The 21,465-nt window shown below is 44.8% G+C and overlaps 2 protein-coding genes across 5 annotated transcripts in view; both read right to left on the bottom strand.

Annotated features, from left to right (window-relative positions):
- The window catches only part of EXOSC10 (exosome component 10), an 18,715-nt gene extending 2,846 nt beyond the window's left edge, over positions 1-15,869 (bottom strand). The window contains 21 exon segments of the mRNA XM_019511738.1: positions 378-451; positions 1,267-1,354; positions 1,911-1,985; positions 2,564-2,662; positions 3,200-3,318; positions 3,490-3,568; positions 4,427-4,474; positions 5,239-5,350; positions 6,130-6,180; positions 6,428-6,576; positions 7,111-7,267; positions 7,910-8,100; positions 8,841-8,984; positions 9,465-9,575; positions 9,716-9,791; positions 10,112-10,223; positions 11,156-11,318; positions 11,700-11,804; positions 13,306-13,429; positions 13,918-14,054; positions 15,618-15,869. Of these exon segments, the coding sequence (XP_019367283.1) occupies positions 378-451; positions 1,267-1,354; positions 1,911-1,985; positions 2,564-2,662; positions 3,200-3,318; positions 3,490-3,568; positions 4,427-4,474; positions 5,239-5,350; positions 6,130-6,180; positions 6,428-6,576; positions 7,111-7,267; positions 7,910-8,100; positions 8,841-8,984; positions 9,465-9,575; positions 9,716-9,791; positions 10,112-10,223; positions 11,156-11,318; positions 11,700-11,804; positions 13,306-13,429; positions 13,918-14,054; positions 15,618-15,854 (2,451 nt within the window). The 5' untranslated portion in view covers positions 15,855-15,869.
- Positions 15,870-17,660: 1,791 nt separating this feature from the next.
- The window catches only part of MTOR (mechanistic target of rapamycin), a 123,966-nt gene continuing 120,161 nt past the window's right edge, over positions 17,661-21,465 (bottom strand). For all 4 annotated transcript variants that reach the window (XM_019511733.1, XM_019511735.1, XM_019511734.1 and 1 more), the window contains 5 exons: positions 21,023-21,088; positions 20,082-20,162; positions 19,752-19,832; positions 18,972-19,077; positions 17,661-18,399 (listed from right to left, as the gene is read on the bottom strand). In XM_019511733.1, the coding sequence (XP_019367278.1) occupies positions 18,384-18,399; positions 18,972-19,077; positions 19,752-19,832; positions 20,082-20,162; positions 21,023-21,088 (350 nt within the window). In that variant the 3' untranslated portion in view covers positions 17,661-18,383. The remainder of the gene's footprint in view (positions 18,400-18,971; positions 19,078-19,751; positions 19,833-20,081; positions 20,163-21,022; positions 21,089-21,465) is intronic.

Below are 21,465 nucleotides of genomic sequence, written 5' to 3'. Positions count from 1 at the left end.
CAAAACACCCAGGCAACAAAAAAAAACCCAAAATACCCCCGGCCCAGGTTAAAATGGGGTTGGGGGTGGGGGGGGGGGGGGGGGGGGTGTAGAGGTGCTGCTATCCCCATGCAATGTAACATATTTGCAAGAACAGTTGAATCTGGAGTATGGGAAGCACAGTACAGGTCTCCAGGGGTGTGAAACCAGGCTGTTGCTATGTACAGGATCAGAAGCCAAGAAAGGTTCTATCAACAGATATCACCTCTCAAGCCCCCTGAAGTCAGCTGCCATGAACTGAGACCTGGTGTTGAAGGATACATTTCTGAGATTAGGGTCTATGTTTATTTTGCCCGACACTCAAACATGTGGTTTCTGCAGGACGCCTGGATACGTACCGCTGCTTGTTGACGAACTGAAACAACGTTTTCTGCAGCCATTTTGCACTCCTTCTGGGCCTGCTCCCGAGCTGCTGTGGGGGGTAAAAAGCCCCAAAACATTATGCGATGCATGCAAGAGACATGGAACAAAGCATGAGTCTGTCAGGAGAGGTCTCAAAATGAACCATGGAGCAGGTCTGCAGTGGCAAACCTCATACACCAGATTTGGTCCAATTTCCTTAATGTGAAACCCGTATCTGAATGGTTCTGAGTTCCCCGACTACAGGACAGGACAATGACATCTGAGCTGGGGGAAGGCAGCTGCTGGCTGATACCTGAACAACACACAGGGCACTTTATTTAAGAACTATCTACCTTAGCTCTTTGCATTTGTACTCTCCTAGCTCCCTAACCACCACTCCACTGCTAGTAATGGAGGGAGGTGAGCCAAGGCACCTGTCTGCACTGCAGATGCTTCTACCACTGCATTAATCCCCATATCTCAGGAGTCAGATGTTTTGGCCTTAATAGGATGAGAAAATAAAAAAGGCAGAGGCTTGCCATGCTAGAATGCGATCTTTTCATTAAACTAGGGATTACTGTGAGGATCATTCAGATGCTGGCACTGAGCTACCATGAAGAAGTTCTGCATCTGATTTCCAGTCCTAGCAGGATCTGGAAGTGCCACAAAAGTATTATTACTAGACTAGAAGAAAGTCATTATGCCATTCTCCCACTAGCCACACAAATCAGCTTGTGGTTTTGATGGATTTAAACCCTAGTTCAGAGAGCATTTTGGCACAAAAGACTGATGCAGGGCCCAGACAGTGCTGTTACAAGGAGATGCTAGAAGACTCACCCTTGTCCACTATTCTCCATCAATAACCACCAAAGAATTGGGCATTACCTGTCTGCTGTGCTACTTTCTTTTTGGCTTCTTCCTTTGCCTCTTTCTGCAGTTGTGTCTGATTCATCAGCTTCCACTGATTGCTGATCTATGCCAAAAGAAACAATTATCCAGGATCACTCACTTGCTCTGAAGTCAGGCAAGTAGAGGAAAAAGCTCACAGTCCTGCCCACCTCCTCCTACCTGCCTTCACAGTATGAGAAGAGAAAATTGTTTTATACTAGAGATTAAAATTTGCTGCAGAAATCTCTGGGTTATAAGAGGAGCCCTCTGCTTTTGACGAGTCCTGTGCCACAGGAAAGTGCAAGAGCATCTTGGGATTTAGTTGCAGCTTCTTGCTTTGCAATGTAAGGGATATGAGTGACTGTGTTTCCCCTTCCTCTAGTGACATTTCTGGATAGGAATGCTGTAAGAGATCTGTGCTCAGCTACCAGAGAAGATGCAGCTCTAAAAACCTGCCTGGAACAAGCAGGTTCTGAAAACTCTCACGGGAGGAGAAAGGACACCAAGACAAACAAAGCACAACAACACACCTCCTCATCACCTCAAATATTCCCAGGGAAAGGAGGAAGTGATCTGGAGCCACTGGGTTCTTTTACGCGGAACTCAGCAGTTTGCAGAATGTTTGGCAGATAAGCACTTACTTCGTAAATTTTGGATGATGGGTCAAACTTTGCTGACTGAGAGACGTGGGCAGGGTTCTGTTGTGCAGGCAGATACTGAGAAAAAAAGAGCAACCTGAGTGTAAAATACACCATGTTCCAGTGACCAGATCCCACACGTTAGCTAGACACAGCTAAGGGGCAGACCTAGAAGGTGCCAATTCAAATTCTTATGATGCTATAGAAAGTTCCCCTTTTACAAAGAACCACATCGCCTCCTGCAGCCTGTAACTCCAAACATCCTAGTGAAGTACATGCCAAACTAGCAATGAAACGAAGTGGAAGTGAAACTAACTCATTTACACCATCAGATTAAAATGGTAAAACATTATCATTGGGGATAAGACCTAAAAAGTAAACCAGATTTGTTTTTTATAAAAATATCTCAAGTAAGTTTATAAATACATTTGATTTTTTAACCTGCTGAACTTCCTCTTTGCCTGTTTCTCTACACAACCACATTTTCCTTGCAAAATACACCTGGCATGAAGTCCTTTGTTTCCAGCAAGTGAGCACTAGCTGATGCTGTATCAGAGTCTCTCAAGACTGCTTTGTAAACACTTCTACCCTTCCTGCCTTAAGGGACCAGCTATGTTGGCTGACGTATGTCAGCTATGACAGACTGTGCTGCTTACCATCCTGAATGGGTTTTCAAAGGACTCCATAATGCGCCGAGCCTTTTGCTGTGCAACTGTTAAATTCTTCTCAGTCCCTCCTTCTTCCACATCAGGTTCCTACAAGCAAGCAGAAAAAACAGCTTATAAAACAATTAAACAGTCGCCTGCAACTTTTCTGTAGAACCCTCTCACCAAGCACTGGAATAGTTGGTGAAGGCAAACTGAATTTAGGACATCCTCTCTGAGGTTTTGTTTGGGAGCAGGGTGGAGACAAGGAATTTGAGGTGCTACTGACAGAAACTGACCTCAAGCCCTGATGGGCTCATATAGTCCCAGTTTCTGAAGGGCAGTATATACTCTTGCTTTGTGCGCCAGTCTCACATCTATCGCTGGCTTCAGTCCGAGGAATTTTTGGTTACTTAGGAGCTTACAGTATCTTTTTCTACTCTGTTTGACACCCTTATGAGGGCAGTGACCCTTCGACTGTAAGACTAGCTAACTTTCTACCTGGCCTCCTGCCTGCTCTACTTGGTTTTGATGTATCCTTGCAAATAGCCTGCATTTTGCATAACATTATTAGATTACCATAACAAATTAGCAAATCTTTGTGTTCTCCTACTCAACTGCAGACCCCTTCGTACTACCAGAACTTACATTGAAGATGCTGATGGTGGCTGTAGCAACAAGGCAGGTGGAATCTGGTAACATTCCTTCGCTGTCCGTCTCTTCCCCGTCTGAAAAGAGACTCCCACACTTCAGAGCTGGTGCAGGTGCTGCAGAGAAAGAAAAATTAAGAGCTTAGCTTTTTGCAGCATTCTTTTCTACTGCACTTTTGTGCTCTGATGCCCCTGTCTGTCAACACTATTCTTAACATGTCAGATGACTCTTAATGAACCCATGTTTCTTCCTACTTAGCACAAGTTAGAAGTTGTCTCCAGATTTACCTAATGACAAGTGGTTCTGGGGATCGTCCAGGGTAATGTGGGAACTGTCATGAGGTCCAAATAAGTGATTCTCTGGCTTCTACAAAAAAATTCAAGTGACACAGGTGATCAGTACAACATAATAGGTGTTTTTACACAGAAGACACCAACAAACTAATCACAATCTAAATTTACGGACGATATTTAAGGCTAGGTATTCCTAACGCGCAGCTCAGCTGCTAGCACACATAGCCTGTACCAGAAGGATGCGTCTCTGGGTTAGCAAGAATACTGTACTTCACACATGACTGTTGCAGAAACTCAGCTAGAAATTCCATTCTTAAATGTCAGACTTCATAAATAGCCACAAAACGCCATCCAACAGCTGAACCATTCACTGATGGAAGACTTTTGTATCATCCTTCTTGAAAGTTTTAAAACACTGATTTAGAACTGACAGTTTTACAGGCATTCGAGCACACAAGGGAAAAACTGGGCTGAAAGGAAAAGATCAGCAATCTGGAAGGCTGCTTGCAGATATAAACCAACCCCCACCCAACAGTGCTTTACTTTAAAAACTCAGTGCATGCCTGTGCCAAGCCCAGCACATGTCCAGAAGAGACAGTGCATTAGTTGGACCTGGCTTGACCAATGTCTGTATAGACCAGGTGCTTTAGTTGTGTTTTGATGCTTTTATCTAGTAGCTGATTGAATTCGTGTTAGATAAAAGCGCTGAAAATCTCCGCTGGAGCACCCAATCTATACAGACACTGCAGACCTGGGTCGAACTAATGTGCTGCTTCCTTTGGTAAACTGTGTCCTCCCAACTACGTCTGTCAGCACCAGAAATGACCATATTACTGGCTTGCTGATCGATTTGTGCTATTTTGCCCGACTGATGTTTCAGCAATCACATCTTCTGCTATGGCAGTTTAAATAGCTGTTGAATACACAGTACCTCTGGATTGGAAAGAGGTCCCTTCTTTGTCACCGAAGCTGCTTCAGACTTAGATGTGAGAAGAAAATAAGAAAATTACTAAACATTCACTGTAAAGCACCTAGACTGTAGACACAAGCTTCTTTTAACCAGTATTTTCAGCACTTCTGGTAGGATGACAGCTTCACTGTTTTTGTGAGGGGTTTCTCTGCCCAAGGACAGGTGAAATTAAACCTTCATCTAGCCAGGTTGTGCTCTAGCTCGTAACTACTTCCACTTCACCACACAAGGGTATACTTTGCACAGCAGAGCATGCCGGCCAAAAGGAAAAGCTTACGTAGAGCAACTAGGCCAGGTACACACATCTGCCTTCCCACACTGCATGGGACTTGACCCCGGTGGTCTTTTATGTACGCCCAACCAGTTCTGTAGGTTTAAATTACTTGTGTTGGTAACTGATACAGGCAAAATAGTAGTGTCAGAAACCCCAGAGATGCCTGTGTCTTGCTTCACAGTGGGTATTTTTACCCTCTTACTCCTCTAGTTCCCAGAGGGTCTAGTACTACTGTCTGATTTCCCTTCTTGCAGTGAAAATACTGCTACAGCAAGTGATCTGCTTACACAGTGGATCTGGTACTAAGCAGCATTCACACTGAGGTTTTGGCTCATTCCACATACAGCCAAATCCAGCAGCAGCTTTACACATACAGACTTTTACTAGGTTTCCAGTACCTACAAGATCATTAGGATTCTTTAGAAAGCAAGGGCAAGAAAGTGACTGTAACATTCACAGCCACTGAGCTCTGCTATGTGTTGGTAAAAGATCCCCCTACCTTGAGCAGAGGCATCTCTCGGGCTTGTTGGATAAGGAGATGCAGTTCATTGATCTGTTGGCGAACTACAGGCGGGACTGGGTTGCAGCAAGCAATGATGCCCTGGGGTTCTCTAAAGACAGAAAGACACTGCTATATTCTCAGCTGACAAATCAAACATCCATGTACAAATGACTGTCAGTCAGATGTTACTGCAGGCCTCAGTGCCACAGAAGGCGGCAATTCAGCTGAGTAAGATGCTGCATATCCATTGTACCCCAAATTCTTCAAAATCAGGATGGTGCAGACAAGGAGAATCCATTAGCTGGCCCCACCGCCCTTCCCTTTGGTGGGAACTGGTGTCTGCCTGCATACAGCCTTCATACATGCATTCTTCCCCACGCTCCCTCTATAAAAAGGGGCACTAGTGCCAGCTTTGAATTATGCGCATCATTTTGGCTGTTTTCAAGAAAAGATGTTCAATTGTGAACCTCAAGCTCCAAGAGACAAGCTTGTTTAACAAAGGAATGCCACGGGAGACAGGAGTGAGGCCTGGCACATATATAACTTCCCTCATAAACTAAACAGCCACAAGATGGGAAATCAGTCCTCTCTCTAATGCTGGTAGACAACTTGGGACCCCCTGGTGGGAAGACCTACAACAGTGTCATGATGCTTTGCACGAGCGCACTAGAAGAATGAAGTATTCTGGAATCCTTTGGATTTGAGCAGCTTACCATCTGACTTCTTCTGTGCACTGAATTCCCCAGTCTTGAAGGACTGAGGGCAGAAGCAATACTGGCTGCAGGGAGCGATTAGCCAACCATGGAACTAACAACAAACACTTGACTGGCAGGTGTGGGACACTGCAGAACATGAGTGTACAATACTCAAGGCTCAGCAGAGACTTACTTTGGCAGCTCTTCTGCTATCTTCAGCAGCATGTGGTTTGGCAGCACATACCTGCAACAGAGGGTAACATTAATGTGACAGATTAGGATACTTTAAGTTCATATACACAATTTCTGCTTTGGAATGCAAAGGAAGAGAGTAAGAGTGCCCCTCACCGGATATTGTTTTGGCTGAGTAGGAAGCACCCAAAGTAACTGTTCTTAGCAACAGGGCCACCACTTTTTGCCCCCAAAGAGAGGAGCAGAATCTTACACTCATTCCAAACATTAAGGCCTGCCTGTAACAAATGACTTCCTACCCTGTACTCTCGTCCTCTTGGCGTGATAGCTTGTCCCGCCAGGCATAGAGAAGCTTAAAGGCAGTTAGCTGCTGCGTGTTGAGATGCTTTTTCTGTCTCCTGTAGAGCTCAAGGTAGGAGTCATCTGAGAAGATGGGTTTAATATATTTCTGTAGAGGAAGAAGTCAGACACAGGTGATCAACATTAGTGCATCACATCTCTCTGGTGCTCTGCAGGCTGCATTCTCTCCATCAGTCGCACACAAGTACAGCTCCTCTCATCTTTGTGTTTTAATCTAAGTAAACCCAAGAGCATCCTAAAATACACAAGGCCTGTAGTGTTCCAAGGATGAGGACACACCACCTTCTGTTCTCACTGCACCCCACGCAGTGAGACAACACTCCAGCATCAAGACCTCGTATTAGGACTAGCCAGAAGAATTAGAAATGGGGATAGGAATCATTTTGCTTGAGAAATATCAGCTGGTAAGTGTCAAGTGTCAACATCAGGGGTTTGGAAATAGTCTTAATGTAAAGCCCTTTAACTTATTTGGTGGTGACTAGTCATGAGTGTATACCTGCCAGAATATTTCCAGATACCCACAGAGAAGAAGTGTTTTCTTCCAAAAGCATGGGAATGGGCTGGGCAAACCATAGGTCCTCTCTGCCCTGACCCAAATGGGAGCTGGTGCCCCGCAGGTTACCTTCAAGCAGATGTCCCTGCTCCGCTGCCACACAACCTGGAGCTGTGTGGGCTTTCCATTCCCTCTGTTCCACAACTCCTCCCTCAGCTTGTCATAAATGTAGAGCAGGTAGTGAGTGTCATCCCGGGCATAATGCAGCATCTCCTCTGGCAAAGGGCTGCAAAAAGAGAACACTCATTGCACAAATACATCTTGGAAGCTCTGCCACCCCAGCAACCCCCTGTGCCAGTGCTCATCAAGGCAAGCTGCTTCTCAGCCCACCCCCAGGAATGAATGCAGGGTTTCTTCAGGACTCCTACCAGCAGAGTCCACTCAGGGGCAGCAACAGGACAGTTTTTCCCACAAGCCCATCTCATGGCTGGGAAAACAAGATCCCCAGTATCATCATGGTGAATCAAGTACTGCAGGTATCTCATGGAGTACTGAGGCTCTGCTGAGCCTCTACCACACCTGAGTTATTTGTGGGCCTGTGGAGGTGGATGGAACTGTAGGACTCAGTTTGAAACCCAGGTCCTATTACTTGGTCACTGTGCTGAGTGACACAGCTTTTTTCGCCGGTGGATAGAAACTTGAAGTGGGGCCTTGGCTGGAACAGAACAGTCTAATTTCACAAGTCTGCTCGTGGATTTTAACTCTGTTGTGAAGCCTCTACTTTTTGTTCCTAGACCAGCAAAGAGCTAACAAAAAGCCCCACTGAACTGTATGACTTGGAACTAGGCAAGGTAGTGTGTTAACAAACAAATGAGCCGCACACTCTACCCTTCACTCTAAACCCAATACATCAAGCACAAACTCTCACCGTATCCGCCAGTCAGCCAGCTGGTACCGCTTGTCAGCATCCACATTGCAGTAGAGCTTCAGCAAATGGTCTAGAGAATGCCGGCCAAGGTTGAGGAGACGGGCAGCCTGGTGCGTATCAAACATGTTCACCAAGTATAAGCCAAAGTCTCTCTGTAGCCATTCTGTGTCCGAATCTGCACCGTGAAAGACCTGCAAGGCAAAACAGGACGGCAAGGTAGTAAGATTACATGACCACCAACTCCATGCAGAGGCCTTGCATCGGGCTTGCCGGCATCTGAGTTTGATGCTCATGTTTCAAAATGATTTCTTTGCTTGCCTTTCTCCATCTTATTGCCAGTAGAACCCTGAGGCCAAGTTTCACTCAGACTATGCAACTGCAACACCATGTCTCTCATTGGGACACAAGTAAACCAAAAAAAATTGAAACCAGCTATATTCCCCTCAAAACACATGATAAAAACCACGAAAGCTGAAACTGAGGAAACCAATCCTAAATGCTACTGTTCCTTTGCAGTTTATGCTTCTATGCATCCCAGCGTGCTTATGTATTTATTTCGTCTGGCATGCAGCCTCTTTGGGACAGAGATCTTTTTTTTTTTATGCATGAGAAGCACTAAACAATGATATCCTGGTTCATTTGCAGCACAGTCTGAGGGATACAGAACTGCCTGGTAGGCACCCGATTCACTGCTGGGCTATTACTAACTAGCTAGCATTTCTCCCTGTACCAGGGAGGTTAGACGTTGCTAGCATGTCACCATGGCCTGTGGAAAATGAAGGTTGAATCAGTATCCAGTAACTCTTACTAGCAATTCTAACAGGTATTGGATCAGGTCCAGAGCTGGCCATGGCAGAAGAGTAACATAAGTTCAAGTTACAGCTCAGTCCCTCTGACAAAACTCAGAGTATTCTGCAATGGGGCAACTGACCTTTACAATTGCAGGGTCTGTGAAGGGCTCATTCAGAATGTACAGGTCACTCCGAAGCTCCAGTGTGTCAATGATAAAATCCTCTGTCCGGGTGGAGATCTGCATCAGACACGTCAATCCCAAGAAGCTCCGATAGGAGTGGTGCTACCAGGAGACAAAAGAGGCCAGTTAGCTTAGTGAGCAGTGCTGTGAAACAACAGCACTGCAAAGGTAACCAAGGAATCGTCTAAAAAGTCATTAGTGGTAAGAACATGTGTTCTCTTCCAATCACTACCACTGTTGTATTAATACAATCAGAAAAATGTTTTAGGCTAAGCTGGTTCTTTATATGGTTCACAGCATAACTTAAAGGATCATAGGAAGACTCCAAAAGAGACCAAATTCAATATGCAAACTTTGCTGCAAAATAATCAAGTTTGCAAAATTAGGGGGGGGGTCAATCATAATCCCATTCTGCCTTCTGGTCACCAACATTTAGTAGGGCTGAGACATAATGACAAAAGAAGTTGATGGAAGGAGCATATGTTATACAAGGCAATGAACTGAAAAGGACTGACAACTAGAAGGGTAGTAGCACATGCCTTTCTAAGTGCTAGAAGTGCACTTAAACAGTTTAAAACTTACCTCCAAATCCACAGCAAACTCTTTGCAGTTGACAAGCTTTTCATTTAGTTCTACCAGCTCATCCAGTGTGGAGACAAAATGGAAAGGCGTTTCCTCAAGAGGCCTGAACATCTAGCAAAACAAAAGGTTTGACATGGCAACTGCCTCCCACAGAATACCTTGGAAACAGGATCTGCTGCACACAGATCACTTACTCCTGCTTTCAACATTTCCCTCTTTTAGGCTTTTACTAATGTAACTTTGCCACTAACCTGGGGCTCCGGTTTCTCAAGAACTACATCTGGTGGAGAAAAATGTTCCAGTTCATACTGGTAGGGGTGAGCAAACCTTCAAAAAGCAGAAACAAGGAACAGGCGTCATTCCAATCAAATGCAGGGAGCTGAAGGGAGAAGGCAACAGTGACTCTTTGTAAGTGACTGCACTTTGCCTGTTACTGACCAGAACTTACCGCTTGGTGGATTTGTTATGTGTAGGCATAAAATAATTATGAATGCATATGCAGAGAACAACTGATGACACATCAAATACCTACTCATGAAAGCACCCAGGCCAAAGGTATGCATGTGATGTGTCTGCATAAAGGTATCATATATAAAACTCAAAGCCATAGGCTTTCCTAGCACCCTGCTGCATACGCAATTTCTTACATGTCTTGCTCAGTCTGCTGGGTCCTCTGCTGATGGAGGAAATCCGCCAGTGCAGCCGGCACATCCAAGTCCTCAGGACGCTCCTTTTGCTCCCGTCTGCTCTTGGCAAGTGCTGAATGACCGAGATGGAACAATCAGACAAAGCTAAGCAAGACATGCTGATCCCTAACCCCAGCTTCTCTGCCCAGCACCAGGAGCAGCACCATTAAGTACTGAGAACCAGAGGATGCAGGTTCTGCACCTTGTATGAGATTTCTCCTGTGCCTCCCAATTTATAGTACTAGGTATATGTCTAGGGTGCTACTTGAGCAAGATGAAGCAGCTGTAATGCAATGGGTGACCTTTTTAAAGAAAAATGAATCATATCTGGCACGAGTGGCTCATATAACCACTGCTGGGTTCTAACTGCTGAATGCTACTCTGTAGTGAAAGGGCAACCAGCAGGTCTTCTGCTATTCTATTCACTATAAGACATGGAAAATACACCAACAATCAAATCAAGTGTTAATAGATGGACTGTGATTGCTCCCTCATGGAGTAAGGCTGATTCCCTGGCAGCAGAATCACAGAACGCAATGACCTGGGATGTTACTGTAATGGGAGACAATTAACAGCTGAAACTTTTGGTTGCCACTTGTCATCTGCTTGGATAAGCAAGCCAAAGCAAAGGAGCTGATGTGTGGCCATTTCTCCATTCTACAAACTGAAAGACATTTGCACTTATATAGAGCCTGACACTACTATTTGATGGCAAGGGAAGACTGGTCATTGGAGGTAACTGGGGGGAGAGTAAGCTCCAAAATCTCCAGTTACAAACTGCTACTGTTTCCCCACAAAGAAGTTTTACATCAACTCAGCTTTACAAATAAAATGAAATAACAGAATGATAAACTACAGGGATTACTAGTACTCTAGTCTCCTTCTGCAGGTCTATGTCTGCTAGGTTCAAGGAGTTCTCTCCTGGCTTGTCAGAGTAAGTTTCTGCTCGGTGTTCTTTATACACAACCCAAGACAAAGGCAGCCATCTTTCCTTTGCTCTCCTACCTTCAGGCAGTGGTTTCAGAGCATTGGGTTTTACAAAAAGTTTAGGGATGAAGGGAGTGTTGGAATTGTCAATCTTCTCCCGAAACTTTAATTGTGGCCGAGTAATATTCTTGGCATGAAGCAGCCGGAAGGTTTCAGACTTCGTTCTCTTGGCTTCTGCACTCTGTTAAAAATAAAAAAAAACAAAAACATTTTAATGGGTTTTTGAAAGGCCTGCTTTACTAGGATTCATACAATACCCACAGATGCATTATACTCCAGAAGGTAAGACATTTTTCTGCAGTTGGGGCACAGCATCTAAGAGGCATATGTTACTCAAACCAGGGGTCCTGAATCTAGGTTAAGAAAAAACCTCTGTGTGTATGAAATTGAAGCCAGAACCCTCAGGATCCTGACTCTGGACTAAAGCCTGGGAAATAAAGAAAGCATGAACCATAGCCAAAAACATTTAAAAGACCTTGAACTCACTGAATCACCTTCAGCAATGACACTTGCAAACAGAAGCTAAAGCTTACCAAAACCAACCATCTTGTGGGTGCCTCACCTTGCGGTTCCAGCTGGAAACGATGGTCTCAGGGAGCTGCAGCCCTGCTGGCAGGACAGGCTGCTGATTTTTGTTCACTCCCGCTGCTTCATCCAGTAAAATACCCTGAAACCCAAGAAAGGAGTTGAAGGGGAAAAATGTCACATGAAACCTGGCTGTACTTAGCAACCTGCAGTTACTGAGGAAAAAAGTTCAGCTGCCTCCACGCACATCTCCTTCAAAAGTGAAGGACTGAGTGGCCAAATGCTTGGATCAGTCCTAAGGGGGAGGATCAAAAGGTGCAACTGCCAAAGTATCCAAGTGGGGTGTCTTCAGACATCCATATCCTGACCATTTTGTTCCCAGCTCTGTGCTCTTGTTAGTGTTTCAACCTGGGATGAACCAGGAGGAATATCCTAGCATTTTGTTTTCTTGGCACAGCAGGACTGTAGCAAACAATCTTGGTGGAAAGTGAATGATGATAGAGGAAGCATGGTCTCATGGCTGGGTACTGGCCTGAAGATCAGGTAATGCCTAGAGGGCCCAATGAAATAAGGGTCCTATGTGCTGTACAAGCAAGTGGTTAGATACAGCCCCACCCCAAAGATCTTACACTCTTAACAGACAAGACAGAAAGAAAGAGAGGTGGTGCCACTTGCTCACAGTTGTACAGCAAGACAGTGGCAGAGGCAGAAAAGTGTTCGGCTTAACTTCCAGTCCAAGGCTGCACTGTCACTCTTGCTTGGTGGTGTTCACAGTTGCTGTACACTGGTGCTGAAACTGACTGCAGAAAATTCTGGGAGGCTAAAGCCTCCAAAACACCATGTGCTATGATTTGGGGCTGAAAAACACTAATTAGATGACTGATTTAAGCAGGAGGCTGATTTTGAATGCAAACAGTGCCAAGGTCTCTGCTCTCTGTGGTATTTTAATTCGCTCAGCTGTTAGCTTGATTTCTTCCTTATGGTTGGTGTAACGATTCCAAGTCCCTTCTGTGCCTAGAGTAAAGTAATGAGCAATACAGCTGGTCTGGCACCCCGATGGGCAGGCTCTTCTCTGCCAGTCTCCAACACCACCACCTTGTCTGCCATGGAAAGCTCTGTCTGTATCTCTCTGGCTTCCAGGAGCAGTCAGAACCTTGGCATCTACTGCCAGCTTGGCCATTGATCTCTTTTGTGACCTTGGGCAAATCGCTTTGTGTTTTTGTCTCCACTTTCCCTTCCAACCTGTCTGCTGTGAATATTGGACTGAAAGCTCTTCCGGTCAGGGACTTTCTTTTACCACATGCAAGTACAGCACCAACACAAAGAGGTCCCTGTGTCAGTTGGAGCCTTTAGGTGTTACCACAATACAAATACCCATTTTGCCCTTACCGTATAAGTTCCATCCTGTAGTCATGATCTGAATGATAGAAACAGACATCTGAGTAAAACAGTCCTCTGTTGGGCTGGAGTGTTTTTAACTAAAGATGCCGAAGGAATAATGCCAGGGCAAACAGCTAGTGACACTTTAAAAATGAAGCAGGATTCAGATACCAGAGCGAGAGCGTGACTAAAATTCTTGTAGGAAGCCTCCCCTTTGACTGCTGAACAGGGACCAGACAAAGCCACAAGGCAGGTTTACTCACCACTCGTTCAAGAATTGCATCGTTGGAGTCGACCAACAAATCAAATTGGTCTTCCAGCTCTGTCACTTTGCTGCGATCTTTGATGTGACTGCGACAGCTGTGGTACTGCATCAATTTGCTCATGCTGACAAGAGATCAGTGCACTGAATGCTACTTGTTAGATCACATTAGCAGCAGCTATATAAAACCAGAACATTTACTAAGACTCCTCCCAAGCGCTGGCTTTTCTGCAGTTTGCAATATCAGATATACTACCTTCAGATACTTGAACTCCGAACATAAAATGAATGTTTACTCCAAGCACTGCTTGGTTATTAACTGCAATTAATTTTCACTGGGTCTGAGGAATTCAAAGCAAGCCATCTGTTTATATTTTTGTTTCTACCCGCTCTGACAGTTCCTCATCCAAATCCTTACAGGGAAATGGTGATGCTGCCATTAAAATGTAAGATGCTGTAAAAACAGCTTAAATGTTTTTTATGAAAGCAGTTGAAATACTTGCAATAAAATCCTCTCAAATTATTCTGGAGTTCCCAAACAAAAAGATTCTCTGTCTTTGCATCTGGGTTTGGACCAACAGATCTCAGCACTGGCCGAAGTAAAACCCCTCACCAGTGAAGCAGCCTGTCTCCTTGCGTTTCACAGTAGGCTCGGAACCCAGGAAAGCTTCGGTAGAAGTCGTATTCGTCTCCCGGCTGAGGAAGCCCATTAGATGCCTTGGTAGCAGCCACCACTGTGCCGAGGGCATACTGTTAGAGACACAACATTAACATTATTCCACACTGTACTGCCATTCTTCCAGGACACCGTCAGATGAGCACTCAGCACTCCTATGCTTCGCGCTGCATTACAGCTTGAGTGCCAAAGCTGAAGCAGGACTTTCAATACAGGAACTTGAGACACCCTGGTTTCATTTAATCAAAAAATAAACCTAAAACTAGGGGAGGGCATGGTGGAGCCAAAAGTCAAGTTTGGAATTAAACTGGCAAGAAATAAAAGCTCAAAAAAGAGCTTATGAAGTCAACACGACCATTTTCTTCCTTTAATGCAGGGCTTCTTGACCTGATTGGATTCAAGGCATCCCTCAATATACTGGAGAAAGCCCTCGGACAATGCCAGCTTTGTTTTCACTCGTTTTTTGATCACAGAAAAATAACAGACTGATCCTTCTGCTGCAGAGAACTCAGAAAGACCAGAACAAGTCAAATTACTTTTAACCACTAGATTCCTATTTGAAATCTTTGGGTTTAGCTTGTGAATCATGTTTACAAGCCCAGGGGTTGATTAGAGGTGGGTGGGATGTACTGGGTAGCTGCACCCTCCTTTGATTCCTGCTCCACCCAAAGTTTAAAACCAACTGCCTGCAGCAGCATTTCTACCTAGTCAAAGCTGAGGGAGTCACCTGATTTCATGGCTCGTTCTCATCATCTACCTTCTCAACTCTTCCTTCCCCAGACGTTAACAACCCTTAACAGTCTTGATGTCCCACCAATCCAGCTAGCCTTTGCTTTGCCAGGCTGCTCTCTCTCAGCTGCCCCTGGTAATGAAACTCCAGCTCACAGCCCTGCAGACTGTCTTGATTTCATTTCAGTGAAGTTATATTTGTTTTTGGTTCAAGTTTAAACTGAATAATCTGCCCCCTGTCATACGAATAAAGCTTCTAGTTTCTTTCTCCCTGGAGAAAAAAATCTATACTGACAACATTTCATAGAAGCAGCACGTTGGCGGCTGTGCTTCCCTGGCATCACCTGTGGCAGGTTAGAGCTAGGTCTGTCACGTCAGGGCTGGCAGCAGTCTTACAGCATTAGATGATGGTTTGTACAGGATGGTTTGCACGGAGATGAACCTGCCTCAGGCAGGGGGTGTGACTCAGTGACCCCCGAAGGTCCCTGCTCCTCTGGGGGTCTATGAGGAGTGCGTGTTATGTTGTATGCACGGCCCCGCGACTGCCTGGCAAGGACCCGGGGCTGCCCGAGGTGGGAAGGGAGGTTGTAACGGACACATCAGGGCCAGGCTGTCTCGGTCTTCAGCAGGAGCGGCCGGTGCTGCCCGGGGGGTAGTCTGTGTTGCTCCGCCACGCGGCCCCGGAAAAAACTACACCACCCAACATGCACCGCTGCGCGCGGGCCCCGCCAGCCGCCGTACGGAAGGCGTACGGCCTGCTGGGAAGCGAAACGTCGACCTGCCTCTCCAGGAGCCTTAAGTGACGGGAGCCGCAGGAAGGGACTACCGCTCCCAGCATGTCCCGCGCCCAGGGGGCCCACGCGCTGCACCCTGGGAGAAAAGGGGCTCGGGGCCGCTCGCTTACGTACCTTGGCGAAGGAGTCGGCATCCCGGAAACCAGGCAGCACCGCATCCCCGCCGCCTCCCGGCGGCTCTGTGCCTTCCCCGGCTGCGCCGCCGCTGTTCTTGGTCGTCATCTTGCTCTTTTTCGCTGCGCTGCCGCCGCCTCCACCCCCAGCGATAGCGGCCATCTTGGACGTGGAGTCGCGCGGTGGTACAGTGCTCTCGCGAGGTTGGGGCCGCCATGCTGGTTAGCACATGCGCATCCTGGGAGAGGAAGTCGCTGCCCTTGGTTCCTCCGAGCTTGCTAGGGCGAGGCCTACCGAGGGGCGGGGCTGAGCTCAGGCCACGCCTCTCCCGCCTCGTAGTTCCCGCGCTCCAGGGCGCAGCCTCCTGCCCGGCCCAGCGCCGGGGGTGGGGTTTGCGGCCGAGTCCAGCTCTCCCAGCCCGGCCTAGGAGCGCCCCCGGGGCTGCCTGGCCTCTGCAGTGCTCCAGCCCGTTGTTCCCTGGGGTCTCAGAAAGCCTAGCTGGTGTGACCATGGTGGTGAGAACTGGGTGCAGGCTTTCCCTAGGACAAGGGCTCTCCAATCTCACTTCTAATTCTCAAAGGGGAGCTACAAAACACCTTTCGTAGATGAGCCTATGAACTTCACTTCATCAATTACTGGATACAAAAAATCACGGACTAAACATAGACACTGGATTTACAGCACATAATAACCTGCCCGCCATCCAATAAACCCAGGTAACCTCTCTGCATTTTACCAGCTACAACTTATCACCAGGTCAGCATCTTCCCCTTCCCCTCCTGCCTGCCTCACTCTCATGGCCTCTGATCCACAATGCCTGGCATTTGCATTTTCACAGACCTGCATTTTACATATCGGTTTCTATTCCATCCTCTCCCTATGGCTGAAGGGTGTTTGTGCCCAAAACCTTGCAAAAAACACATTTTCTAATAAAAGATACCACATTCCCCCAAAAAACTTGACTGCAGGATGAATGTAGTTAGATGACAGCATCTTTTGAGACACCCAAGGTCACTCATCTTCTGAGCTGGCGCTGCAATGTGCTATGCTTGTTCAAAGACTCGAGTCACCAGCTTCATCTTGCCAGCAGGTGGAGACAACCATTCAAATCTTAAGCAATGTCACTCCTGCCCCAGTTTGTCATGTCAGGATTATTCCAAAGTGGCAACAGCAGAGAGAAAAATGAATCTAAACGACCAGGAACTTGCCATTTGTGTTATCAAGCTGTCATGCTGGAATTATTTTAAACTGACATCAAATGGAGTACCCCCATAAATTTCAAGAGCCTGTGTTATTTGCAAGGGGGTCAGACAAGGTGATCCTCACCAAACTACATCACCTTTGATTTTGTGTCAGTAAAGAAAAAATTGCTACACAGTCGAACACCTACACCTTTTGTTCCCTCGCAACCACATTCAACACAAAGATCGCATGAGAGTTCTAGTTGCGTCCCGCAGAGACGATAATTTGTGTTTAGAGAAGAGGACCTAAAAATCACAATTAATGAAAGTCTGCTAAAACGCAGTCCATTCAGGGATATAATTACAATCAACTGGATATAAACCAGAAGATTTAGAAATCAGGTAAGCTTTAATGCATGTGACTGATGTCCCCGAGTCTTGATTATTTTGTCTCCACTACTATCAAGAGCAAGCTAATTGCTAATTATGAGGACAAGCATACAAGAATCAAACTTACAAGCCACATTTTAGAGGCATCTAATCCTCTATGAACAGTTTATGCCCTCCAGGGTATTCTAGCACGAGGCTTTCTTGCCTCAGCTTTATACTTCCTAAGTAATCCTTTGGTATAAATAAAAACCCAGTCAAAACCGTTTTTGTATATTTTGAGTGTAATTTATTGGCACAAAAATATTCAAATACAACATGGCATCTAAACATGGCTACACTTTGTATCTTGTGCATTTTAATATTTGTTTTATTCATAAATTGTTACTTTTTTTTCACCCTTACATTTTCTCCATTTCCAAGCACGACCAGTTCTTCTCCCTTACTGCTTTTTATGCCAAGCAGTCAGTTTTTCTTAATTACTTCCCAATACTGTTCTATTGTTGGCTAGTGTGGGAAACTCCCAAGTGGTCTTTTGATTCTACCCTGCTTTCCTTTTGCCACAGGTCAACCCTTCTTGAGACACTATGACTGGATCTACCCCTATTATTCAAGCTAGAATGAAATATGCTTGTTGCATTACCACTGGAGTTGCAGCCAAACTTTATCCCTCATTGATTTCTGGGTGGGAGCAGTTTCAGAACACACGAGATGATGCAAGGTACAGAGAAAATTCTGTCTCTTGCTCTCCAGCACCCCAACTTGTTCCCAAACCCTAACAAGCCCCCGTGCGTGAGTACGAGTTCACTGCAGCTGCAGCCAAAAGATTGACCAGGGCAATAATTCATTTGCAAATTATTTTAGTTTAGTTACACTAAGTTAATTTCAAACCCGTATTTCATTATTTTCAGTGGATCCCCAATTCCCAAAGACCAAACAAACCATATATCTATGGTCTAGTTGAATCTTCACCGTTCTGGAAACCCAAATCAAGTCTTCTGTTTCGGACAATTCATGTTCTTTAACAGCAGCTATAAATTGGTTTAAACCAACTTTTAATATACAATAACTCTTTTCATTTACATTTCAAAATATTTGACAAAAGCTGGATTTCAGTCCAAGCTTTTCAGCTTGTAGAAGAATACATTTGGAGTGCAAAAGCCTCCAATAAAGGCTGTGGATACTTTAGAATCTTCTGTTACCAGAAAGGACACCTAAAGGAGACAACAGAAGTGATTTAAGAAGGGTGGTCTTCCCTACAGCTTCATAAAAGCAAAGACAAATGTTGAGACGCACTGGTTATACTGTCCAGAAACCTTTCTGTAATCAAGGAAAAGCCCAGTATGATCCTAATGCTCATTCCCTATCATCAGACTAAAGGTCTAAACGTCCTTGAATACAACCAGAAGTGAAGGAACAACTAAGAGGATGGAGGCATACAGGTTCCATATTGATTACAGAGTGCACAGTTTCCCAACCATACTCAACAACTGGTACCTGCAGGATCGGAACATCTAATTTCACAAGTCTAAAACCTTCGATCTGATTGCAACTTAAATGCCCTTATTCTCTCTTCCATCTCTAACAGATTGCTTTCTCACAAAACAATCGCAAAAAAGTTTGCTAGACTAGGCACAATATTTACTTGGCCGTCTTTACACAATGGCCAATAAGACTGACTATATTTAACTTCCTTACTCCCCATTCAGCATCCCCACAACAAGCCTTTGTTCTGGAGAATTGAGAGGGGATTTTTTTTGCCAGGCTGGCATAACAACAAACTCACCATCCAATGTAGCACTGGCAGAGATTCTCATGGGAAGTAGCTTGCTTAATGAGCAGCTCTACTTGTGTGGCTACATCCAGAGTTTCATCATGAGAGAAGTCTCGACCTTTAAAATTAAAGGGAAAACACATAAGGGAGAGTCTGCATGGCAAATTACCCCGCTTGATTTTTGGGTGGTAGGTAGGGCAGTGATGTGAAGGTGAATTTTCTCTCTTCCTCTGATAATATTTATGGTGCAGAACTGTTTAAGGACGCAAAAAACTCAAAAGCACCAGTAAAATCTCTGGGGATACCAGTGTTTTCCACAGTGCAGCAGCTGCTTCCTTCCTCTACCCATTTTCCTCCTAATGGCAGGCAAAAATAACCGTTTACCAAGTGACTCAGCACAAATCCCTACTAGAAGGAAGCCCTCTCCCACTCGGTTGGGTATGTCTTAAATAAAGAATCTCAATTTTGCAAGCTGCACGACTCGTAGGGAAGAACCCACCGTTGAGAGTTATTTTCAGAGTCACCACCCAAAAGTGTCTAATCTCATCTCGTTTAGTTACAATTCTCTTTAAATTCTCCAAAAAAGATCAACTTTTTTCAGGCTGGTCCTGATACATAGGGCTGTGGAGGAGGCAAAGCAGCAGTATAGCTCTGTCCAATTAAGGAACAGTCTTAATTTAATTTCAAATTATCCTAACACAAAATAGAAATACTAAAAGTGGCACTGGGCAGGCACACATACATCTCCTGTGTGTATTTTTAAATGATTTTTAAAACAAAGCATATACCCACCTGTGAGTTTATCTCTAACCCTGTTAATGATCTGAATGGCCTTCTTATTTAGAGCCTCAGGTTTCACTAAACCATCCCCTACTAGAAGACAGAAGCAAAAACACGGTTTAGACTCAATTTCCACAATAATGACCAAAAAGTTACTCCCCGCTTCTTTTTAATAGCTGACATAAGCCAGAAAACCAGGATAATGTTTCTGCTGAATTGAATAAAAAACCAAAGCTTGTTACATTTTTTATTCATGCTGACAGAGAACTATTCCTGCTCCATGCTGGTTAGCTCGTGCCTGCAGTACAGTGAAGTCGATGATTTCAGAACAAAAGAACTTACTAAAGGAGTGGATGGATTCAGGCACTGTGGTCCCTGTTTTCTTGTGGGCTGTTTCGCCCAGCTCCACACTGTCCAGCATTTCTGGGGACGGGAAAGAAATGTCAGTAATGTGGTCAAATATAAATAAGATTGGAAATTGTTGCTTTTTCAGGAGAGTCTCCTGCATAGCACCTGGAACAATGGAAACCCCTTGATTTTAAAGGAAACAATGGGTTTGGGACTCATTTTCATACTGCCTGAAAGCTTCCTGGACACCTTAAAACCATCACTTTAGAGTGGTGGCAAACAGTACTGAATGTCCCTACCAGTCTGATGAAGGGAACAAACTCAAATTAGAAACATACTTGTCTTTATGTGCTGAAAGTCCTATTTAAACATCAGGAAAATTTAGCACACACTGCAAGTTCTAAGGCATATCAGAAAAAATCCACAATCAACTTAAAATTCTGGCCAAGTACTGTGTTCAGTTACTGAAACCAGACAAAGAAATATTGTAAATTCTTTCCTTTGACATTTTGCCTACAGGTCCAATAACAATCAACTGTTAGGATTTAGCATAGTGGTTTTTCCACTGTGTGCACATGTGCAACTCTGCCTGCCAGGTTTTGCATAATCCTACGCGGTAAACTTGATAAACAAATATCATATGTCAGTTCTTCTGTGGGTTCCACCAACTTGTACGGTCTCCAGAATGACATGATGCTATCTATGTTACAGTGTTAATGTGACTGCAAAGCAGTGACTACTGTTCAGGCTGAAGTAGCTGATAAACAGACACACCGGTTGAAACTAGATGTCTTAAAAACCTAATTCAGCAAGGCGTTATTCTCTGTACATGTTCAGAATAAAAACTAAGAAAACATTTTTCAAAATGTTATTCCATTCAATACAAAATAATCCCCAAACAAATTAAATAAACTACAACAGCATGCTATGCTTACCGACTGACTGACTGGCTGAGTAGGAGTCTGTTCTTGTTCGTGATCTCTTATTGCCTTTTGTATTTGCTGCAAGGAAAAGAAAGCACTGAAAAGTATTTGCTTCCGAGATCTAGATTCAGCATCTCAAAACGAATCAATCTGCCCTGAAAGATGCTGGTTGTTTCAGGTGCTGACAGATAATCTATAAAAGATAATCCAATAACTCCATTTTTTATTTAGTTCAATATCTCTGTTTAAGGGCTAACGCAATTTTATCTCTGTGGTAGCTCTGTACTAGGACTTCTAAGCACAGACCTGTTAACAAAATGAGTCCCCAGACAATGGTTTTAAACCACCCAGATCAATGTTTGGACAAGCATGTGATTTGGGGCCCCTGGCTTTCTAAAGGCATGTCAGATCATCTGATCTACTTCTCTCTCCTGTCTCATTATTTTTGGCCAAAA

This window comes from Gavialis gangeticus, unplaced genomic scaffold (genome assembly GCF_001723915.1).
Source record: "Gavialis gangeticus isolate Ggan-Ray unplaced genomic scaffold, GavGan_comp1, whole genome shotgun sequence".
Lineage (NCBI taxonomy): Eukaryota > Metazoa > Chordata > Crocodylia > Gavialidae > Gavialis > Gavialis gangeticus.
The sequence above is the reverse complement of the archived record's forward strand: the minus strand, read 5'-3'. Positions and strand labels throughout refer to the sequence as shown.